Consider the following 20,810-nt stretch of genomic DNA (forward strand, 5'->3'; position numbering starts at 1 on the left):
GTAGTTGGAGTGGTTGCTTCTGGCAGAAGGTTTCCATCACTTAGCCTGCGGAAATGGCAGGCAACTCATAGGTGAGAGACCGATATGCAAAGAGTCACTAACGCTCAATGTTTGCAGCTATAGCGGATGCCTGTGTGCACATAAGGGGTTAAGGACTGCTTTTTGCCGGTTTTATAGCTCCAGCCACTGGCATTGCGGTTAGTACACGTCAAGGAACCAAATGATTTGAGTTTTCTTTTATTTGGGCGCATTAAAAAAAAAGTCTTGAAATTTGGTAATAGAAGCATCTAAAGCGTCAGGGGTTGTCACCGAGGCAGGTCTGAGTTGGAAAGAGAGAGAGAAGTTTGTGGAAGAGCAGCGGCGTTCCGAGTAGCCCTCTCCGCTTGCGTAAAGGAGGCGTGGGTGTTGGGAGAAGAACGTGCTCGGGTGAGGGGACTCTCGGCGGCAGGAAATGGATGCAGCGAGGTCCCTGTGGGTACCCTAGGGCATCGCGCGAAGCTGCTCAGCTGGTCCAACCGGGAGCGCGGGCAGAACCCCGGGCTTAGCGCTCTTCAAAGTCCCCAGCCAGTCCCCACCGGGCACCTGGCCGCGCGCTCGGCTCTCCCGCCGCGGGTGAGTACGTTTACGGAAGCGGTGCATTCCGCCGGCCGCAACCGCCAGTCCCCGTCCGGGAGCGGGGGAGGCCGCAACAGGTCGCCGCCGGCACCCTGCGCCTGGCCGGCGGGCCTCCAGGACAGGCGCCTTTCCGGGCCCGCCCCGTCCGGGGGTCTGGCTGGCGCGCGGGGCAGCCAGGCGGCCTCTCCGGAAGCCGTCCCGGTGGTCCCCGAGGCCGACTCATAAATCATTCATGAGCCGGGGCCGGGCGAGGGGGGCTGTGAGCAAAGGGGGCGGCGGCGGCGGCGAGGGCAGAAGAGGGAGCTGGACCCGGCGCGCGGTGAGTAGCTGCATCTTCATCCCGGGGCTCGGGAGGTGTCTGCGGACTCGACCGCGGGGCTGAGCGCTCCCCTTTCCAGAAAGCTGGGGCGGGGAATGGGGAATGGCAGGGCTCGCTCTGCGCCCGTCTCCGCCCAGCCCTCGGCGCCCCCTCCCCGGCCCCGTGGCAGGTGGTGCGAGCTCCAAGAGCGGCGGGGGAGCCAGCGGGCATTCCGGGCGGGGGGCAGACGCGCGCAAACTTTGCGGGCTGCGTGGTGGGCGTTCTTTCCATGCGCTGCGGGGGAGCCGGCGGCAGTGGCTCGCCAGGTTCCGGGGCGCGAGCTGGCGGTGGGAGAGCGGGCGCGACCCAGACCCCGAGGTTGCCAGCTGGGTCTCTGAGAGGGCGAAGGACGAGAGGAGGCTCGCCTGGGCCTTGGGAACTGTTCTGCTGGAGAGTGACCCGGGGTTGCGGGGCACTGACCCTCCCGGGCTGGGTATGGGAAGGGGTCACCTTCCTCTGATTTTCTAAGTCGAGTACGCTGGGCAACTGACCATCACAGGACGGGGGCTCTGGGGGGGGTGCAGTGGGAGGCCTTATCGCCGCGCCCATGAGGGAGCACTCGCTCCCCTGACTTGAAGCATCCCTCTGCCCACTTTGGGTGCACAGCGCGAGGACGTTCGGCGATTGCTGGAGGGGGAACTGAGAGATCGCGGCGCACCCCGCCTGTACGGCGCGAGCCAGGACAACAAAGGGAAACGTGGACGGAGGGAGAGCTTCGCGGTGCGGGAGAGTCGGCAGCCTGGAGTCAGTTTTCCCGAAAGTCCGCGCGGGGGCTGGGGATCCGATCCACGGGGGCTTGAGGCACACCGCTCAGGACCCTCACCACCCCTCCACTGGCGACCCCCGATCCATACCAACCTGCGTGCAGCCGGGAACCCGCGCTGGCGCGCCGGGCGCAGCCAAGTTACTCCGGCAACCCCCTCCCCCAGGCGGCGGCGGATTCCTCGAGTCTCCTCGCTTCCCGCGCCCGCCCTGCGGCTTATCCTTTGTCCCGCAGCCCGAGAGAGGCTCCTACCCGGGAGGGAGCGAGCCCCGGAGGGGCCCCGGCCTGTCTTGGATTGGAGGGAAAGACTGAGGAAGCCATTGCCGCTAGCTTTCTGCAGCAACAGGTTGCGCCTGTAGCCCACGGAGGCTGCTGACCTTTCTCCTGCCCCGGCTTGAGAAAGGTTTTCCCGGGTTCCGGTGGGCGGCGGCTGACCTTTGTTAAGATCAGCAGGTGTATGATTAAGGGCCTTGAACACCCCTTCCCCCAGCCCCAACATAAACCCACTGGAGACTCAGACAGCTGCTGGTGATGGCTGGTTGAACTACATGAAATTGCCGCTTTCTGTGGGTCGAAGACTTGACTATCAAGGCAACTTAGTGTGTGAAGTTTCTACCTCTTTCCTCACTCATTTGTGAGTTTCCGCCTTTAGTACCTTCGGAGCTGCCCTGCCTGCCAGGGTGATCCTGGGAGCCACAGTGGAGTTTAGACTATTTCTCTGTGCAGTGGCCGTACACACCCTCCACCACACCTGCCAGGCGTTTGTGTGTCAGGGCCTGTACCTGTTCCAGCTGCAGCCCTCGCACACAATTCCAAACCCCATTTTACAGATGAGCAGAGGACAGCTTGGAGATTGTTAAGCGACTACTGTCACAGAGCTCATCAGTGGGACTGGAGATGTCCCCGTCTCAAAAGCGAGGGCTCTTGTCCCTGCAGCAGCGCCCTGCAGTTTAGTTTTGTTTTCTTAATGGGTCCCCTAATCTTTTTTTAAATGACCTTCCTTAAGAGTTGCATGCTGGGCTATTTCTGTGTGTCTAGATAAGGACCCAGTTTTACTTTGTTTTCCCCCTAAATGGCAAGTCAGTGAAGCAAAGTGCATCAGAGGACAAGTGAGAAATAATAAAACTTTAAATCAAATATTGTTTTGTTGGTACTGTTTAAAATATGAAAAAATGGGTTTTGCAGGGGCCGAGAACTTGCTTTGAGGTTTGTTAAAGGTCAGGTTGCTTTGTTACAGGCGACAGAAACCAACTCTGGATAACTTAAGCAGAAAAAGGGAGTGGATACTGGATGGCTTAGAGAAATGACAGGAGGGCTGGCTAGCCAGGCTGAGGAGCCTGGAGGAGTGGGACACAGGACATGCAGCAGGTCCCCTGATTGGTGTATGGCCATGGCTGCCCCCAGAGACTGGCTGTGGCTGCTGGCAGGCCACCATCATTGTTTGGATGAGGTAGACACCACCTCTGCCTCAGTGTCTCTCTCCTGCACAAGCCCAGGAGTGAGCGTCTGATTGTCCAAGCTTGGGCTCAGTTTGGGCACCTCAGCTGGCCTCACAATGAGAGGCAGGACGGCCACCCACAGGACTCACAAAGGTTGGCTCAGAAGTTGGGCAGCTCCCATCGCGCCCCACCCCCTCAGTAAACCCAAGATAACAAATATCTACAGATCCTTTAAAAAAGTCCTTCAAAATTTCCGTCATAAAAAGGAGAGCAGAAATGAAGCTGGATGGTCATTGTATTTGTTTTTAAACCAGTGTTTGTGGACATGCCCATCCCTGGGCTCCAGGCTCAGAATCATGTGAGGAATTTGCTTAAAATTCATGTTCTTGGGTCCCTCTCCCAATCTGAACTCAGCGCGTTTGGAGTAGAAACCAGGAATCTGCACCCCGCAAACCAGAAAATGGTGACTCGCCCTTATTGATTATAGTCTGGTGCCTGTGTGAGGAGAGAGGCCCTGAGGGAGCCGGTTCCAAAGCCTGTGAAGTCGAGGGTCCCAGCTGAAAGTATGGCGCCCAGAATGGTAGGCCGGTTGTTCCGCGGTGGGTGACTCTAGCGAGGCGACAGTCTGCTGCTTGTGTTGGAGGAAACAGCTGTAAGCAGTCCAGCCCCTCCCTTCCAGAGGCTGGAGGCTGCTTATCAACAGATGCTCGGTCAGTTCTGAAACAGGTAAACATGACCACTTTGGCAGTCTTCTCTCTACCTGCCGCCATTTGATTTCAGCAGTCCTTACTGAGTGCCTACCGTGTGCTGGGCTCCGGGGGCGCGGAGAGGATGAGTAAGTCAGGGACCCCCCACGCAGACGTTGGGCCCAGTCAGTTCAATGTAAGAAGGGGACTTGGGAGCTTTTGTCTTGTGCCTGTTGTTCTGCAGTTGTGTTTGGGAAGATTGAGGTGTTTGGAAAATAGCACGGATTAGCCAGGGGGTCCGAAGGAACAGTGCTGGTTCTCAAATCTTACTTGTTTTACTAATTACTCACAGGGGCAGTGGGTTAAAAATGCAGATTAATGGGCTACATCTTGAGCGATTAGTTCCGATCGATCATCTGCACTTGAAATAAACACCCCGTTTGATGCTGATGCAGCTGAGCAGTGGGGAGAGCTTTCCTGGATTTTCTGCCGGCAGCTCCCTGAGCTGCTCTCAGTGGCGCTGGCTCCCTGGGGTGGTTTCATAGGGAAGTTAGCCAGAACTTCTTTTTTTGGCACAGCTGATTAAAACTGAGATGTAAAACTTCCTTTCCGACTTGGTGTGTATCGATTGTCTAGTGTTTCATAAGTAGAGAGATTTTATTATGCTCTTAAACTTCAAGAGTTCCAGAGCAAGATGTAAAGAAACCTGCACATGCCGCTCAGGTGCCAACTCCACTGACACCCTGTCTTCCCATTTCATTTGGGATTTCCTTTCCCCTGCTTCTTCTCTGAGGGAGTCGGAAGGTCTCTTTAGTTACAGCTCTCCCGTGGGCCTTCCGCCGTCTCTCTCCCGCTGTTTCTCTGTGTCCCTGGCTGAGGCTTGGTGGCATTACCAGGAAGTCAGCCTTTCTTAGCAGCTGAGCCCTTAATCCTTCCACCGGCTCCTGCCTGTCCTTTAACAGACAACAAGATAAGATGTGAGCGTGGTGTGTGTATTTGTATGGTGTGTGTATTATGTGTGATGCTTGTGAGTGTGTGTGTGTGCATGTGGGTGTTAGTATGTGGCATGTATGTGTGTGGTGTGTGCGCGCACGCCCACCTGCCTGCCTAAAGGAGCGTGGTCCTATCCTACCTGAATAACCACACCCCTCCCCCCACCTTCCCATCTTCCTCCTACCCCGTGCTGGTCTCGCAGACTTCCAGAGAGGGGCCTTGCGAAATAGCTAGCATGCTTTGTTTACTTCTCATGTGCTCTCTCCGGAAACGATCTGAAGACTGAGCAGAGCGCTGATTCCTAGTAGAACCCGGGAAAAGTTAAGCACTTCAGAGCCCAAGGACAGGGACAGCGGCCATGCCTGGCAGGGACTGCCCTTTGGAAACAGTGCCCAGGGTCCCAGTGGGTCTGTAGGGGAGATGGAGCTGGAAGCTTGGGGTTTGATAAGGTTGGCACTGGGCTCCATAGAAGATCTGGGCAGCCCATGATTTCATAAAGGGAGGATCCAGGGTCATTCCGCTGGCAGAATCAGTTGGAGTGGGATGGGGCTTAGAGGATGAGCCCATATCCAAGGGTACCCGATATGAATGAGCATCTTCAGTCAAACAGCTCGTGCAGTACTACCTCTTGTCCGGAGCTTTCTTTGACACCACCTATTTCTGTGATATAGGTGGTGGGCCCTCATACAGTGTGTCACTTTCTTGGTGGTCCCTCTCCCCCATCTCACAGTATGTGTTTCAGGAGCACCCTGTCCTTATTCTGAAAGTTATTGAGTGTGTATCTAAGATGAAAAATAAAATCAGGGTGTTTTCTGTCCCCAAAGAAGTAAGGACAAGCAGAGCATCCCGGCTACTCTGGGAGGTTCTGTTTTGATTCAGCCTGTGTTCAGTTCTGGGGATAGAAATTGGAGGAGGACAGGGTCAACGTTGCTCTCACTGGACACTGGGCTGGTGGCACTTCTAGATTCCTGATCCTTCTCCCTTTCCCTGGAGGTGGGCGGGAGCCTCCCCCTGCTCTGCCTCTCATCGCCTGGACCCCTAGTTGTCCATCTGGTGACTTGGGGCAGGGATCTCCATCAGGGCTACCTGGTGAGCGTGTTAGGAAGACAGAGTCCAGTGTCACCCGGCCTTGAAGGGTGTGGTCCCTGCCGGGCAGGCCACGCTCGTCTAGTTTGGGTTGAGGGTGAGTGGAAACAGGGATGTTTGAGATGAGATCAGTGAGCACATAGCAGAATAAAAGGCGTATCTCCAGAGACGGGAGAACAGCCCCAAACTGGAGGAAATAAACAAGCATCATCTCGTCTATTGCTGGCGGTCTTCGCTTCTCTGACTGCGAGGGAGGGCTCTGCAGGGACAGTGTCTTGGAGCTGCGGTTAGACTTCGTAGTTAAAGCAAATGACTGGGTTTGAATTCTGTCCCACCATGAATCAGCTGTGGCCCCAGGCAAGTCGCTGACATGCTATCTGGGTCATCTGTAAAGCGGGATAACGCCTTAACCGAGGGCCTGCCTGCAAAGCATGTAGAACATGTCTGGCATGTAGTAAGTGCTTAATAAATGGCAGCTTCTAAGACTGCACATGCACTTCACTACCTGGTGTTTCTGGGTCTGGTCCCTGGAACCTTCTCGCTTTCCTGCCCTTGCGCTCTGAAGCAGGCTCAGTGTTTGCATCCCCGACAGCGGATTAGGCTGAGGGCTTGCTCTAAAGCTTTGCAGCCTCTCCTCCAGGGAAGCTGTGGGTGCAGGCAGGCTGTGTGCATTAGTGACCGCTGCCCCTTCTCTCCCTGCCAGGGATGGTGCCTTGAGCGGCTGACCACCCTCCACTTCCCGGAGAACGTTCTCTGCCGCCCATCACCGCATGCCAGCCCAGCCGGAAAACCGAGGGCTCAGCACACAGTCCTCACCACGCCTCTTCTGCACAGCATCACAGGCTCCTGTCTTCCTCCAGGCTTCCAGAACCTCTGAGGCAGAAGGCCCCCGGTCCTACCTCATGTTTGGGGCATCTTGCTAGCTATGGCCCCAGTCCTCGGCTTCTTCCTGCTGCTGGGGCTGTGTGGGGACACCGTTTCAGACGGGTCGCCGCCATCCACCAACAGTTTTGATGGTTTGGAATTTGAATTTCCTCCAACAAACTATGAGACCGAAGATTCTTATGAAGCTGGACCCATTGGCATCCTCTTTCAAATGGTGCGCATCTTTCTCCACACTGTGCAGCCCCATGCTTTCCCTGAAGGTAAGTGCCGGTTGCGGGAAAAGATAGGGTTGGTCCCCAGACACACTCAGGTGCACACATACAATATTGTTTGTTTATGACAACACCATCCGTGTAGAATATATTCAGTATTTTAAAGTGTGAGATTAAAAACGATTAAATTGCACAGGAGCAGAAAGTATTGAGACAGAAATTAAGAAAACCAGGTTAAATAGGTTGTCGGGAGTGTGAATATAAGAAATGAAATCAAACTGCGTTGCTGCGCTGTTTTTCCAGTTCTTTATCCTCCATCTCCTCCCTTTTATTTTTTTTTCATCTGATTAGTGCACTGAATTATTCTCAAGTACGTACCAAAGGTAAAAATTAGGATAAAGATGCAACTTCTCTGTCATCAAATGAGAAGTTAATAATGACCTTTCATGACCATGTAAAATTACAAATGTAACTCCCCCACCCACCACAAAGTGCAGTTTTGACACTGCTCAGGGCAAGGCCAGGCTGGACAGAGCCTGTTACCTGGGTAACTGTTGGCTTCAGTTCTAAGAGTCTGAGTGAGGGCGGGAGGGCGTGTTCACGGCACCGGGCTGTTCTGCACCGTCCTGCTGTGTGGCCTCACCGCCGCTCCTCCTCTGTACTCCCGAGTCTTGGGGCTCTGTGTTTTCAAGTGTGGGGTGATGAGAATGTAAATGGTGTGTGGCAAGTGCCTGCTATTAGGGTTCGGCAGTCTAAATTTTTATTGATTTAATGTTAGATCTAGCTTAAGCTTGTTCTTTAAACTATGACGATTTGAAGATGAGCATGATTACTAAAAATTATGAAATTTGTAGTAATGTTATCATCTTCTTGAGCTGGTCAGCTGTTGTGCATAAGAAGATTATTTGTGTGTATGTGAGAGAGAGAGGGGAGGGGGAGAGAGAAAACGAGAGAACGTATTTTGTGAACTTCAGCTCTTGTTTCTATTGCAGGCAGTTCATAGATTTTTGTTCATGTACATTTTTAAATGTTGTTGTATTTTTTTAGATTCCACTTATATGTGACATCATATAGTGTTTGTCTTTGTCTGACTTACTTCACTAAGCGTAATACCCTCCAGGTCCATCTGTGTTGTATCATTAATACACATTTATATTGAAACTTTCTTTATGTTTGTCTCAGATTAAGCAGTTGAAACAGTTTGAAGTGTAGTTCTCCATTTTTAGTTTAAATTTCAGTTGAGTGAAATAAATCGCTCTGAGCCCCGCTGTCATAGGAGAGTCCTGCACGTGTAGTGCATGCTGTTTATGTCACTGCTTGAGCGACTAAATGTGGAAATCCTAAGGGCAGAAGCAGAAAATAAACTGAGTTTATTTATTAATGTTGAATACAAGTTCACTGTTCTCAATAAATAGTTCTTCATTTGTTTTTAGACTTGATGTAAATAAAATTAAATAAACAAGTATCTACTAGTGTTTTTAGTCTTGGCTTTTTTGTTGTTTTTTTCTTTTAATGTAAAAAGCATAGAATTCTGTTGTTTAATATGAATTTACAATGACTTCTTTAAAAAGACTGTGATGAGCATCTTCCATGGGTCATTCTAAGACAGTCATGTAATTAGTTAATCCTGTAATCTCTTTCCATATGTTGTTCTATTTTGCTCCTTCTAGACTTCTTGGGAAGACTTCCTCACACATATTTTACAAGGAAAAGCAGTGTTTTTAAAGGTCTTCATTCAAATGATCAGGTTAAAAGACATCTTTCTGGTGCTTTCCGAGTTTTTCGACTCCAAGGTCGTTATTAGTTTAGAATTTGAATCCTAATGTAATCTGAGGCTGTTGGCCTTGCTTGTCCCTTCACCTTCATTAATACTTGTTACTTCAGAGAAAGAAATTCCCAGAAGTTTCAAAAGTAGACCAGAGCAGACCAGTACTCCCCCTTTCAAAGTCACCGTTAGGTTGCTTAGAGAATACAGTACTGAAGTTAGCAGGTGACGTCTTGGACTGTTGATTTTCTTCCATCATCTCGTTATTTATATTCTTTCACCCAGTTGCTAGATTTCATAATAGTCTTGAAGTGCCCATTAGGTGCTTTGCAACATAAAGAAAACATATGAGACAATCATGGTTTTTCCATTTGGGGCCAGTACGTTTCATGAGCGTCAAAACAGAGGCAGATGTCGTCATAATTGAAGATGCAAAAAAAAAAAAAAATAGAGCAAGAGGGAGAGAGATGGATTTCCGTTCATTAGGTTAACTAACGTAGTACACTAACCAAAACAGATGACTTTGGACGAGTCTTCTGTGGAGTAGCATCTTCACAGATTGTGATACCCCGCAGGTCTGTCGTTCCACGTGAGGGAGAAGTGTTTTGAGTGCAGAGTCCCAGCACAGAGCAGAAGAGGAAGGGAGGAGGGCCCTGAAACCTGGGCTCTGTCTTTTCATGCCCTCGGACTGGGGAGTTTTCCACTTTCACATCCCATGTGCGACCAAAGTGGTGTACCAAGTTGTGCATTTGGAACTCCCTAAAGAGAAGTTGTACCGTGTTCTATCCTGGTAAATACAAAATGGAAAGGTCTAGTTTAGCTGGGGCTTGAGACAAAGGCTTATTTCTGGATAGAAGAAAAGACCAGGAAGACAGGAAACTACACTGCGGCAGAATGTGCTCTAGAACCTGGTGTGGGTATTTCATAAATCCCTGCCCTGGACTGAAGTTGCCAGAGCAGAGTGGTGACCTGGGCTTGGCTCTCTAAGCAGAGAGTGATGGCTTACATTTGGGAGGAGTTGTCAGTCTATGCATTCAACCTAGAAAAGGTGTTGATGGCAGGATGAGTGAGGAGGGGCTGGGGGTGGGGGGTGAGGGTGGGGGTTGGGGGGGTTGGGGAGGTTGGGGATGGGGGGTGGGAGAGGGAGTTGGGGAAAGAGCATTCCAGACAGAGAGAATGGCTTGTCCGGGGAGTGAAGGAGACATTGGTTCATGGTGGACCGATGGAGCGTGTATCGGTGGAATAAGACCACCAAGGTTGGGAAGCCAGAGCTGGAGGACCCGGACTGGTAGGCCAGGGGGTTCTGTAGGGGGGCAGAAGCTAAGGCAGCAGGAGCAAAGGTTTCATTCACTCGAGAAGCATTATTGAAAGCCCTGCCTTCTGTGGTGCACCTCGCTGGGTGCTGTGAGCCAGCGTGGACGTGAAGCTGGGTTTTGGGAAAAGAATCCGACAACAGCTGGTAGGATAGGTCACAGGGAGGGTGGTAATAATGAACTAACGTGGAATGAGGCGAAGGCGATGGGGGAGCAGGGCAGGCTCCAGTTTAGGTCCAAAAGGCTTGGTTTCAGTCCTAGCTCTTGCCTGTTACCTGCAGGGTGCTCTTGGCCAAGTTAATTTTCAGAACCTCTGTTCTCATAGACATAGTATGACTATAATCACAGCCCGCTCCGTGGCTTTTATCTGTGAGGCCGAAATGAGCTGATGTACGTGAAGCCTCTGTTTAAAACCATGTCTGCAAGGCACAGAGAAAAATCCTCAGTACATGTGGCTGCTATTAATATTACCATGTGAGGGGAAGAGTGGGCGAGATTTGATGCCCAGATTGGTGTCGGGAGGGATGTGGAAAGAAACGGTGTCCCAGGAGGGCTCATCAAGCTGTCCCTGCTGCTGCTCCCTCGGGACCGTTCTATCCGGAGCTACTTTCCATTACTTTTGAGGTTCCGTGGGCTGTATCTCCTCAGCAAGCCCCACGGTGGCAGGACTGGGTCTAGGAGCCAGGACTTGGATGCAATGCTAGTTCACTGATTAGTCTCTACTACCAAACTACCGGCGTCTAACGGGCTCCTGTTTTTCTCTGTTGGTTCTTCCCTGCTGTCCCCAGTATCTGCCGTAAGGCATCCTGTGCAAAGCGTTAGCTCATTTGACTCTCAGGTAGTTGATGGTGGTAGATGGTGGTCTAACTTCTATTTATTACATCCCCCTTTACAGACTGGAAAACTAAGTCAGGACGAGATTCCACATTCAAAGTACACAACTAGCCAGTGGCAGATTGAGGACCCCCCAACCCCCATCTCCAGGACTAGTTATTTCTCGTACTTTGTGGGTAATTTATTTCCCTTTTATTTTATCATAGTGCTTTTAAAATGAAGAAATATGAAAAATAGTAATTTTTACACCTTAAAAGCATGCAGTGCAGAAGATTATCCGGTGTGGATGGTAAGCAGTGTCTTGTCCAGTTTTGTGTGTCTGGGATGAAGTTGGTATAAATCATGACCCAGATTAGAGCCTTTCTAATGGAGGAAGCAAAGAAAAAGGTCTCCTCTGCTTTTATTCTTAAAGAAGTTTTCTAAAGTCATTCTCCACTCTGTGTTGGTATATTTTAAAATTAGATTTTAGGATGGTTGACCTATTTCTATCTGTTTTGGGCTAATGTGATTTGCTTCCTGGAGTTGGCGAGCGTGGGAGCGGAGCTGGTAAGTGGCAGACCTGCAGAAGAGGGAGGGATTAAGCGTGGTTTCTGCAGACTTTGAGATGCGTGAGGATGTGACATTCAGTGGGAGTCTCCCTGTTGACGTAACAGAAGCCTATTAACGAAGGGGGTTTATTATCAGGACTCTGGGTTACCTCATAGTGGGGAGGAGTCAGCCACCAGGGACTCCACCTCCTTCCCTCTTGGCTGCTGTCTGCCCGGTGGCCACTTCATTCCTCCTCCTCTCTCCCATCCCCCTCCCTGGATTCCCCCATCCTGCAGTCCTCATAGTGGAGAACCTGCCAAGGCCGTAGGTTTCAGGCCGGCTTCCTGGAGAGTGGCTGGGCATTCTCTTTCTTTCAGTCCTAAGTCTCAGTTCTTGTCCCACCTGGGCCAGTCACCAAGCACGGGCCCATCAAGTCGCCGTGGCTAGAGTGACACCTCGTGCGTGGGCCTGGCGCTGCGAGCCGTCGATGTCCCCCTGACCTCACAGGCATGGAGGTGGTTTCCAGGAAAGAGGGGTTGGGTGGACAGCCTAATAGGTGTGTCTGTGTCAATGTCCACCTAGAATCAGGAGGTTATATTGTATCCAACACCTGCGTGTTCTTAATTCAGAGCCAGCACTGTCTCCTTTAGAGCATGAGACTCATTGGCACCGGGCCTGGCTATAAGCAGGGTCATGGAACCATCGTCCTCCTTCCCAGGTGTCACTCGCTGTGCCGTGCAGGGTACAGCTGTCATCTCTTTGCATCCTAACAATTATAACAGCAAACTGCTGTTATGTGCCTGCTTTCAGGGGTTTGAACAACTCAGTGGCTCTGTGAGTTGGTACTATTACCCTCATTTTACAGAAGAGGAAGCAGAGGTCCAGAGAGCTAACCAGCTTGACCAGGGTCACACACTAGCCGGTGGGCAGGGTCAAAGTTGAAGCCAGGCAGGCTGGGTTTGTTGTCCAGGCTCACAGTCGTCACTTGTATTTTGTTGATAAGGAAGGAGAGACTCAGGGAGGTTGAGGGACTGTTGGCAAGGTCACACGCACTGACGGCTAAGGGACCAAGCCAGGGTTTGCCCCAGAGCCCTGTGCTGCCCAAGCCTGGACTTGTCCCCCGTGCTGCGCCGCGTTGCCTCCGTGGAGGGGATCTGTTGTATATCAGATCAAATAAATGGCATATGTGCCACCTATGAGTGTGGGTGGGTTTGAGGAGAGGGGACGTGTCTGGAGACAGTAACGGGCTCTCCTCTAGGCCATCCATCATGGTACAGCTTCTGCAGCTAAAATGAAAAACTAGGCCTGTTGACTGTGTTCCCATAAGCTTGTCCATGAAGTCGTGCTGAGCCCTGCCCCAGCCTCTTCCCCATGAGAAAGCAGTACAGGCAGGCTGTTCCCTTCTGAGGAATAAAAGTGGGCCAGTCCCCAGCAAGACACGAGAAGGAAAGCTTCCCTGTCCCCAGCGGTGACGTTCTCTTGGAGGCCTTCAAATACATCCAGGAAAAGACAGATTAGGTATGAATATAAAATGGCCCCCTTCCCCCAGAAGCTGCTGGATGAAGCCCACGTGGTGTGAGATATCGCTGGTCCACTGAGTGGAAGAGAAGTTCTTGGATGTGCGCTTGGACATCCAGCTGTCGAGTGTGGTCTGGACAGGGCAGTGCTGGGGCAGGACTGTGAGGGATGTTCCCAGGACGGGTGGCCCCGGGCAGCCCTGCCACGTACCCTCTGCCTGGCTGGGGTCTAGATTCCGAAACGGGCCCAGCCCTTGAGCGGTGGTGAGCACTCTGGAGCCACTGCCTGAGTTTGACTCCTGGCTCCTGTGTTGACTAGCTCTGTGACCTTGGGAACGTTGCTTAAACTCTCTGTTCCAGAGTTTTCCCTCTGAAAAATGGAGATAATAATAATAATAGTACTTTTGGGATCATCGTAATATCTAAGTAAATAATATTTATAAAGCAATTAGGACATTGTCTGATATACACTAAGAGCTATGTGAATGTTTGTTAAATAAAATATGAATGCATAAAATCTATATTCATTACAAACTTTTAAATTAATGTCACACCTCAGTGATCACATGGACAGAAGAACAAGTATTTATTTGACTTACACTGTGTTGGCTTTTAGGGCTGCTGTAACAAATAATCACAAACTGGGTGGCTTAAAACAACAGAAATTTATTTTCTTATAGATCTGGGGGCCAGAAGTACAAAATCAATATATTGGCAGGGCTACTCTCCCTTGAAGGGTCTAGGGGACAGTCCTTCCTGGCTTTCTCCAGCTCCTGGTGCCTCCAGATATCCTTGGCTTGTGGCTGCATCACTCTAGTCTCTGCCCCTCTCCACACAGCTGCCTTCTGTGTCTCTGGCTCGAATCTCCCTTTGCTTTCTCTTATAAGGACATCTGTCATTGGATTTAGGGCCCATCCTATATTTGGGATGATCTCACCTTGAGATCCTGAACCTAATCTGCAAAGACCCTTTTTCCAAATAAGCTTACATTCCTGGGGTCAGGACTTGCTGATTCTTTTTGGGGGCCAACATTCATCTCACCACACCTATTACAGACTTCTTTAGTTCTCCTGGTAGCCCCAGCAGCTCAGAGATATTAAATGATCTGCCCAAGGTCATATTTCTGAAAAATAATGGAATGAGATTCAGACCTGGTTGTCTGATTCCAAGTTCTTGAATTTCAATGCTGTAAGTATAGTGAGCACCCACTGGGTGCCAGGCCTGATGCTATTTGGCAGACACACTGGGTTCCCCTGCTCTCAAAAGGCTGACATTGAGCACTGAGCCCTCCAGCTCCACAGTCGGCTGTGATGCAGGCAGGCTGGTCCATGCTGACTGTCAGGTGTGAATAGTGGGCTCTCGGCTGTCCAGAGGAGGGACTAGCCATTGTGGGGCAATCAGAGAAGGCTTCCTGGCGGAAGTAACATTTGAACTGAGCTGTGCCGTTGTGGAAGAGTTCAGGAAGCAGAGGAGAGCATGCCAGGTACACAAGCAGAGGCCCTAGTGATGCATGTTGAGACAGGGGCTCGTGGAATATGTCTTGTAGAGCAGTGAGACCAGAGCCCTGCTTGTCCAGGAGGCTGTCAGGACACAAGCCTGGGGAGTAGCTTGTGAGCAGATGGCGGATGGGCTCTGGAATGTCATGCCAACACGTGTGCTCGGGGCTCTGCGGACAGCGGGAAGTGGACATCACTCAGTAAACCTGTAACCCCGACCAAAGTAACAGGAAGGAGGCTGGGGATGGGGTGTGTATTGTTCTCGAAGCCCGTTCCTGGAAATTCTCTTGTACACTTGGACATGTGGCATAGCTCGCTGCTACTCCAGGTGTGTCCTTTGGACCAACAGCATCTGCCTCATTTAGGAGTTTATTACAAATGCAGATTCTTGGGCCCTACCTAGTAAGTCAGAATTTTCTATTTTTTATTGAAAAAAAATTTTTTAAACAATTTTATGCATATAGAAAAGTGCACCTAAACCTGCAGCTCAATGGCTTTTACTAAACTGCACACATCTGTGTAACTAGACCCCAGGTCAAGAAACAGAAGCCCCCAGAAGAACCCTCTCGTTTCCCGGTCGCTGTCCCCAGCTCATCCCCAAGGAAACCCTCTCCTGATTTTCAATGTATAGGTTAGCAATGCCTGGTAGGGGAGTATGTTCTCTTTGGTTTCTAGCTTCTTTTACTTCACATTTTATTTGGGAGATTCATCCACGTTGTTGCATGTAGTTGTAAATATTCACTGCTGTTGTTCTGTCACATGAATATACCATAATTTATTTATCCATCCTACTGGATTGGCATTTGAGAGGTTTCCAGTTGGGGCCTGTTTTAATCATAACAAAACACCACAGACTGGGTGGTTTAAACAGTCAACATTTCTCTCTCCTAGTCTTGGAGGCTGGAAGTCCAAGATCTTAATGCCGGCGGATTTGATGTCTGGTGAGAGTCCTTTTCTTGGTTTGCAGATGGCTTGCTCTCCTCACTTGGTGGAGAGAGAGGGTTCTGGTCCCTTCCTCTCCTTCTAAGGGCACTAACCCTACCGTGAGCCCAGGCTCTTGACCTCACCTAAACCTAATCACCTCTCAAAGGTCCTACCTCCAAATACCGTCATATTGCAGGTTCGGGATTTGAAATATGAATTGATTAGACACACCAATGGATGTTTGAGTTTCCAGTTGTTTGCTGTTTCAAACACCGTTATGAAGACCACTCTTGAATATATATCTTGCATACTTATAATTGGGCAATACAACCAGTACGAGGAATCCCTGGAAAAGGAATTACCGTGGCATACGTACCATGGTATGTGCATTTAAAATTTTCATCGCTATTACCAAATTGTTCTCTAATTTATATACCACTTTGTATTCCCTGTATTAGTGCATGAAAATGCTTGTTTCTCCACACTTTTTCCAGCTGTGGTTATGAAGACTCTATCTGGCTGGTCTGACATGCTATAGAAAACATGCTTTATTTTGTGTACCTTTAATCATTGGTCAGTCATATCCTTTGATCCATTTTTCTTCTTTATTTTTTTAAGATGGAGATCCTGGGGATTGAACCCAGGACCTCCTGCATGCGAAGCATGCACTCAACCGCGGAGCTATAACCTCCCCCACCATATATATTTCTTTTTTTCCAAAAAGACTTGTGATTTTGCCTTTGCTCATTTTTTTCAGTTGAGTTATCAGTATTTTTCACCTCTGATTGGTTCCCATATTTCACCGAACTTAGAAAATACTCGTTTCTTGATTGGTGACATATATTTACATACTCAGAATTTAGAAGTGCAGAAGGGTATGCGTCGTGAAGCTTCTCGCCCACTCCTGGCTCTCAGTCCCCAGCTCGCTGCTTTCACAGACGCCTGCTGTTTGCAGGTTTTGCGTGTGCATTTGTGTGTCTGTGTCTGTTCCGACTTGTTTTCTGCTAAGGCAGGCAAACGTGTGTCTGTGGTCTTTTCTCCACAGATGATAACATATTGTGTATATTGTTTGGCACCTTGCTTTCTTTGTAAATGCATATTTTGGTCGTTGTATTAGTACATTAAGAGCTTCCTCACCTTTTTTTTTTTATTGCTGCAAAGTAGTTCATTACTTTTAATGTGTTTCCACCATTTTGCCGTTACAAATACTGTGATAAATAACAAGTTATTTCACAGATGTGCAGGTAAGTATGTATTCCTAGAAGCAGAATTGCTGGGTCAATTTATAATTTTGTGAATTGGCACATTTGACAGGTAACCCCTCATCGCACTCCACAGAGGTGGATTCAGTTTTGTCCTGCACGAGCGAGGCAGAAAAATCTCGCTGAATTTTGTCCAGTGTCTTGGGAGGCGGACATCATCTCTGTAATATACACATGGGGGAAGAGGCTCAGAGAGAGGAACTCACTTAGCCAGGGTCACACAGCTTGTGAGTGAGCAGAGCAGGGATTTGAACTCAGATCATCTGATTTCGGCATCTTACTCTTTTCGTTACACTCTTAGACTCAGCTATCGCCCGATGCCTTTTAGTCGGATCGAACAATGCACCCCATGGAAAATGCTTTTGTAAGTTCTTCTATTTCCTAGAAATCTAGAAAGGCAAACAAGGAGAATGATTTTAAACTTTTGCTAGAAAAGTGTAGTCCAGTAACTACTCTGGATTTTGGACCATTTCAAGGTGACCTTTTAGACTCTGTATTGCTTGTTTTACAAATAAGTTTCCCCAGTGTAGCAGAAATGGGCTCTGGAGTTAAGGACTGGCCTTTACTGACTTCTAATGTGCCTTTTAATAAATGAAAAAGAATTCATTTTGTTTAGTCTGTTATTAGTAATTCTACCCTTCTTCATTTGGAAGTCTATTTAATTTTGTTTTTTTAAACTTTTAGAGTAGAACATCTAGTAATTTCATTTTTATTCTTATTTCTTTTTCTAAAAATTAAAAAAAAAATTTTGTGGGGGGAAGTAATTAGGTTTATCTACTTATTTATTACTTTTGGTGGAGGTACCAGGGATTGAACCCAGGACCTCGTGCATGCTAGGCATGCACTTTACCACAGAGCTGTACCCTCCCCCTTATTCTTGTTTCTTGATAAATGCATTTAAGCCTATAAAATTTCTCCTGAGAACAGTGTTGGCTTTATCCTGCAGATTTAGAATGTGGTGTTCTCATTTTTAATTTCCAGTAGTTCGTAATTTCAGTTTTGATTTCTTCCTTTTACCCAGTTTGGCTAACATCAATTGAGTCAATTTTACCTTTTTGAAAAGGCATGGATGACAAAGAGTGAGCATGAGTTGCTATAGTGTATTTTAAAAATCTCCAGTCTTCACCTGTGTAGGCTGCCATCCGCCTGGGCTTCGCCCTGAGCTGTGAGCTGTGCGTGGAGGACTCGTGGTGAGCCCTGACACCTCTCCTTGCTGCTGTCTGTGACTGCACAAGGAAACGGGTCCCTCCGGCTCCCATTAGCATGCTGTCGAGGCGGTTAATTACATCTCAGGGTTTCCTTTTGGTGAGCGCATGTGGAATAAAACTTTCTTTCTGAGAAGAGTGGCTCCCCCTTCAGCTGCAGGCACAGGACACAGATGTGCCCCTTGCTCCCTGTGTTCCTCTTCCACAAATGCCAAGTGCGTGTGCAGCGCATGCTGTGCGGGATGGGACCGTGGGTCAGATGGGCTCTACCTGCACAGAGCTTGGGAGTTTCAACTTACGTCCCTGGACTTCCTTTTCTCTTTTCATCTTTCATATTCATGTTACCTTAATTGTATACATATCCCTGTAAGCCTTGGAAGAATAGGGAAAAAAAGTAAAATCCTGGAAAACAAAAACACTAATTCAAAAAGATACATGCACCCCAACATCATGGCAGCATTATTTACAATTGCCAAGATATGGAAGCAGCCTAAGTGTCCATCCACAGATGAATGAATAAAGAAGATGTACTATGTGTACACACACACACACACACACACACGAATACTACTCTGCCATAAAAAATGAAATTTTGCCATTTGGAGCAACATGGATGGACCTCAAGGGCATTATGCTAAGTGAAATAAATCAGACAGGGAAATACAAATACTGTGTGACATCACGTATGTCGAATCTAAAGGTAAAAGCTAGTGACTATAATCCAGAAAAAAGCAGACTCACAGATACAGAGAACAAACGAGTGGTTACCAGTGGGGAGGGTGGGAGAGAGGCAATATAGGTGTGGGGAAGTGGGAGGTACAAACTATTGGGTGCAGACTGGCTTCGAGGATGTATTTTACAACACGGGAAACATAGCCAGTATTTTGTAATAACTGTACATGGCGAGTGACCTTTAAAAATTATATTAAAATAAATTAAAAATTAAAGATAAAAGTCCTAAAAGCCAAGTTCTTATTGAGTGGGATTAAAAAAAAACAAAATAATTTAAAACTAGAAGAGAGAGGATGGAGAAGGCTCTCAGGGCAGTAGCTTCGGTGAAAGCAGTCTTTTCAGTCTTTCAAGGAGAGCAGTGACTCGTTTACAGAAAGCAGCTTGAGAAAGCTGTTTAGTAATTCTGTGGGAGGGAACTTCTAAGTTAACGCTGGGAGCCAAAAGGTGGCGACATAATGTTTGTGTTTGACATTTTTTGAGCGCTGATTACCTCATACAGGAGTCCTTGCATTATTATTTTAAAATATTTAATATTTTAGTAATTGATGGTGATGCAGTATGATGTTTATCACTGCCCTTGAAGGCTCTCCTCCAACCTGATTGGAAGTAAGTAGCCTGAATCCTGGGGAAGGGGAGGGGGGTGTGGATGTTTTTATATCCCCTTGGAGGTTGGCTGACCCAGAAGCTCAGCCTAATGAGATTTGGATGGCTGGCTCCTTGGGGGGCCGCTGATTGAGACGTGCTGTGCTTAACGCAGCCAAGTCTACTAGTCTACGGTGTTGTCCAATGACTGAGTACTCGGGAAGCCAGCTTTGCAAGGAATTGCATTTCTTTAAAGAGCCATTCCAAGTATAACTTGTGTAATAGAAATAAAGCAGAGTAAAAATGAGTATCTGCTCTGAAATCAAGTTAATAGCTGACTTCAGAAGTGAGTGCTTCCTGAGTTCTGCACTGAAGTAACAGCACAGACCCGTCTTCCTCAGGACCAGTTTGCTCGGATGTAATTCCACGTGTTGTACTGTGGGAGTGTGTATCAGAGCTGTCCACTTCTCTCCCACAGGGCTGTCCTCCCCCTCACTAGGGCTGCCGGTCGCCTGGACCAGTGGAGATGCCTCCTCACTTAGGGGGAGAGAACGGGGAAGTGGGGGACACAGTAGCCTCTGAAGGACCGTAACAGTCACCCCAGCTTCCTCCCAGCCCTTCCTGAACGTGCCACATGATGTCCTGCCACAGACCCTTGGCATCTGGCCATTCCCTTTGTTTGGACCATTCCTCTGCATGGCTTGTTTCTCCTGTCGCTTGGTCTTTGCTCAAATGTCAGCACCTCAGGGACCATCTCTGGCCACACTCTCTAATTTAGTATCTCTCTCCAAACACACCACACTCCCTGATGGTCCTGACTTGTTTCTCATACTATATGCATACTTTCTCTTCTCTTTTGAAATTTCTACCCTGAGCCCTCCTCCACCAGCCAGTGGCCTCCTACTTCATGGAGAAAATGGGTGGAATCCCATGGAAACTAATTCATCCCTCCCTATTTTTATTTCCAGTTTTTCACTAGGCTTATTCAGGCATTTAGAATTCTTTCCCCTCAATGACTAATTAGTCAAAAGGTATGATCATTTTCAAAGTCTTTGAAAGAACTACCCATTTCCCAGAAGGTCCTGAAATGGTTGATGCCGCCACCAGTAATGTGCTGGGATTTTTTAAGACTGAATTAATTGCATCTTGTTACTTTATACTTATTTCTGATCACTCCTGTGGTTGATGGTTCTCTCATCTGTGTTTCCTTTTTGTGGAGTTTGTGAAATGCCTTCTGCCCCAGTTATGTAGCCGAGTCTCTGTCTTTTTAGTGTTGATTTTGTGTCAACAGCTCTTTGTACAGAAACCTTTCGCCTAATCAGGCCACTTGGTTTTAGGGACTCTATCATTGAGGGATGATCATCTCATCAGAAATAATCATCCAATTTCCTAGTCCCATTTTACAGACGAGAAAACTAAGGCCCAGAGATGGGAAGCTCGCTCATTTCAGGTCACACAGTCAAATGAATGCTGGTAGGTCAGGCAGGCAGGAAGGACGGCAGGGGAGTTGTTGGCTGGGTTGGAGGCAGTGCCTGCTTTGTTGTTTGAAACTGGATTCTTGGTACTTGGGTATAGCAGGAGCTTTTGTTGAATGAATACGCTTTTTTTGACTAAG

General features: G+C 48.6%; 1 protein-coding gene across 6 annotated transcripts in view; it reads left to right on the forward strand.

The window, feature by feature from the left end:
- The first annotated feature begins 482 nt into the window (after window positions 1-482).
- The window catches only part of PROM1 (prominin 1), a 100,404-nt gene continuing 80,076 nt past the window's right edge, over window positions 483-20,810 (forward strand). For 4 of the 6 annotated variants that reach the window (XM_072945999.1, XM_072946007.1, XM_072945985.1 and 1 more), the window contains exons 1-2: window positions 647-934; window positions 6,644-7,085. In XM_072945999.1, coding sequence (XP_072802100.1) covers window positions 6,866-7,085 — 220 coding nt within the window. In that variant the 5' untranslated portion in view covers window positions 647-934; window positions 6,644-6,865. Of the gene's footprint in view, window positions 613-646; window positions 935-6,643; window positions 7,086-20,810 lie in introns of those variants that run through there. The other 2 variants (XM_072945993.1, XM_072946012.1) reach the window with 2 other exon arrangements.

The sequence above is a fragment of the Vicugna pacos genome, chromosome 2, assembly GCF_048564905.1.
Source record: "Vicugna pacos chromosome 2, VicPac4, whole genome shotgun sequence".
NCBI classification, from domain to species: domain Eukaryota; kingdom Metazoa; phylum Chordata; class Mammalia; order Artiodactyla; family Camelidae; genus Vicugna; species Vicugna pacos.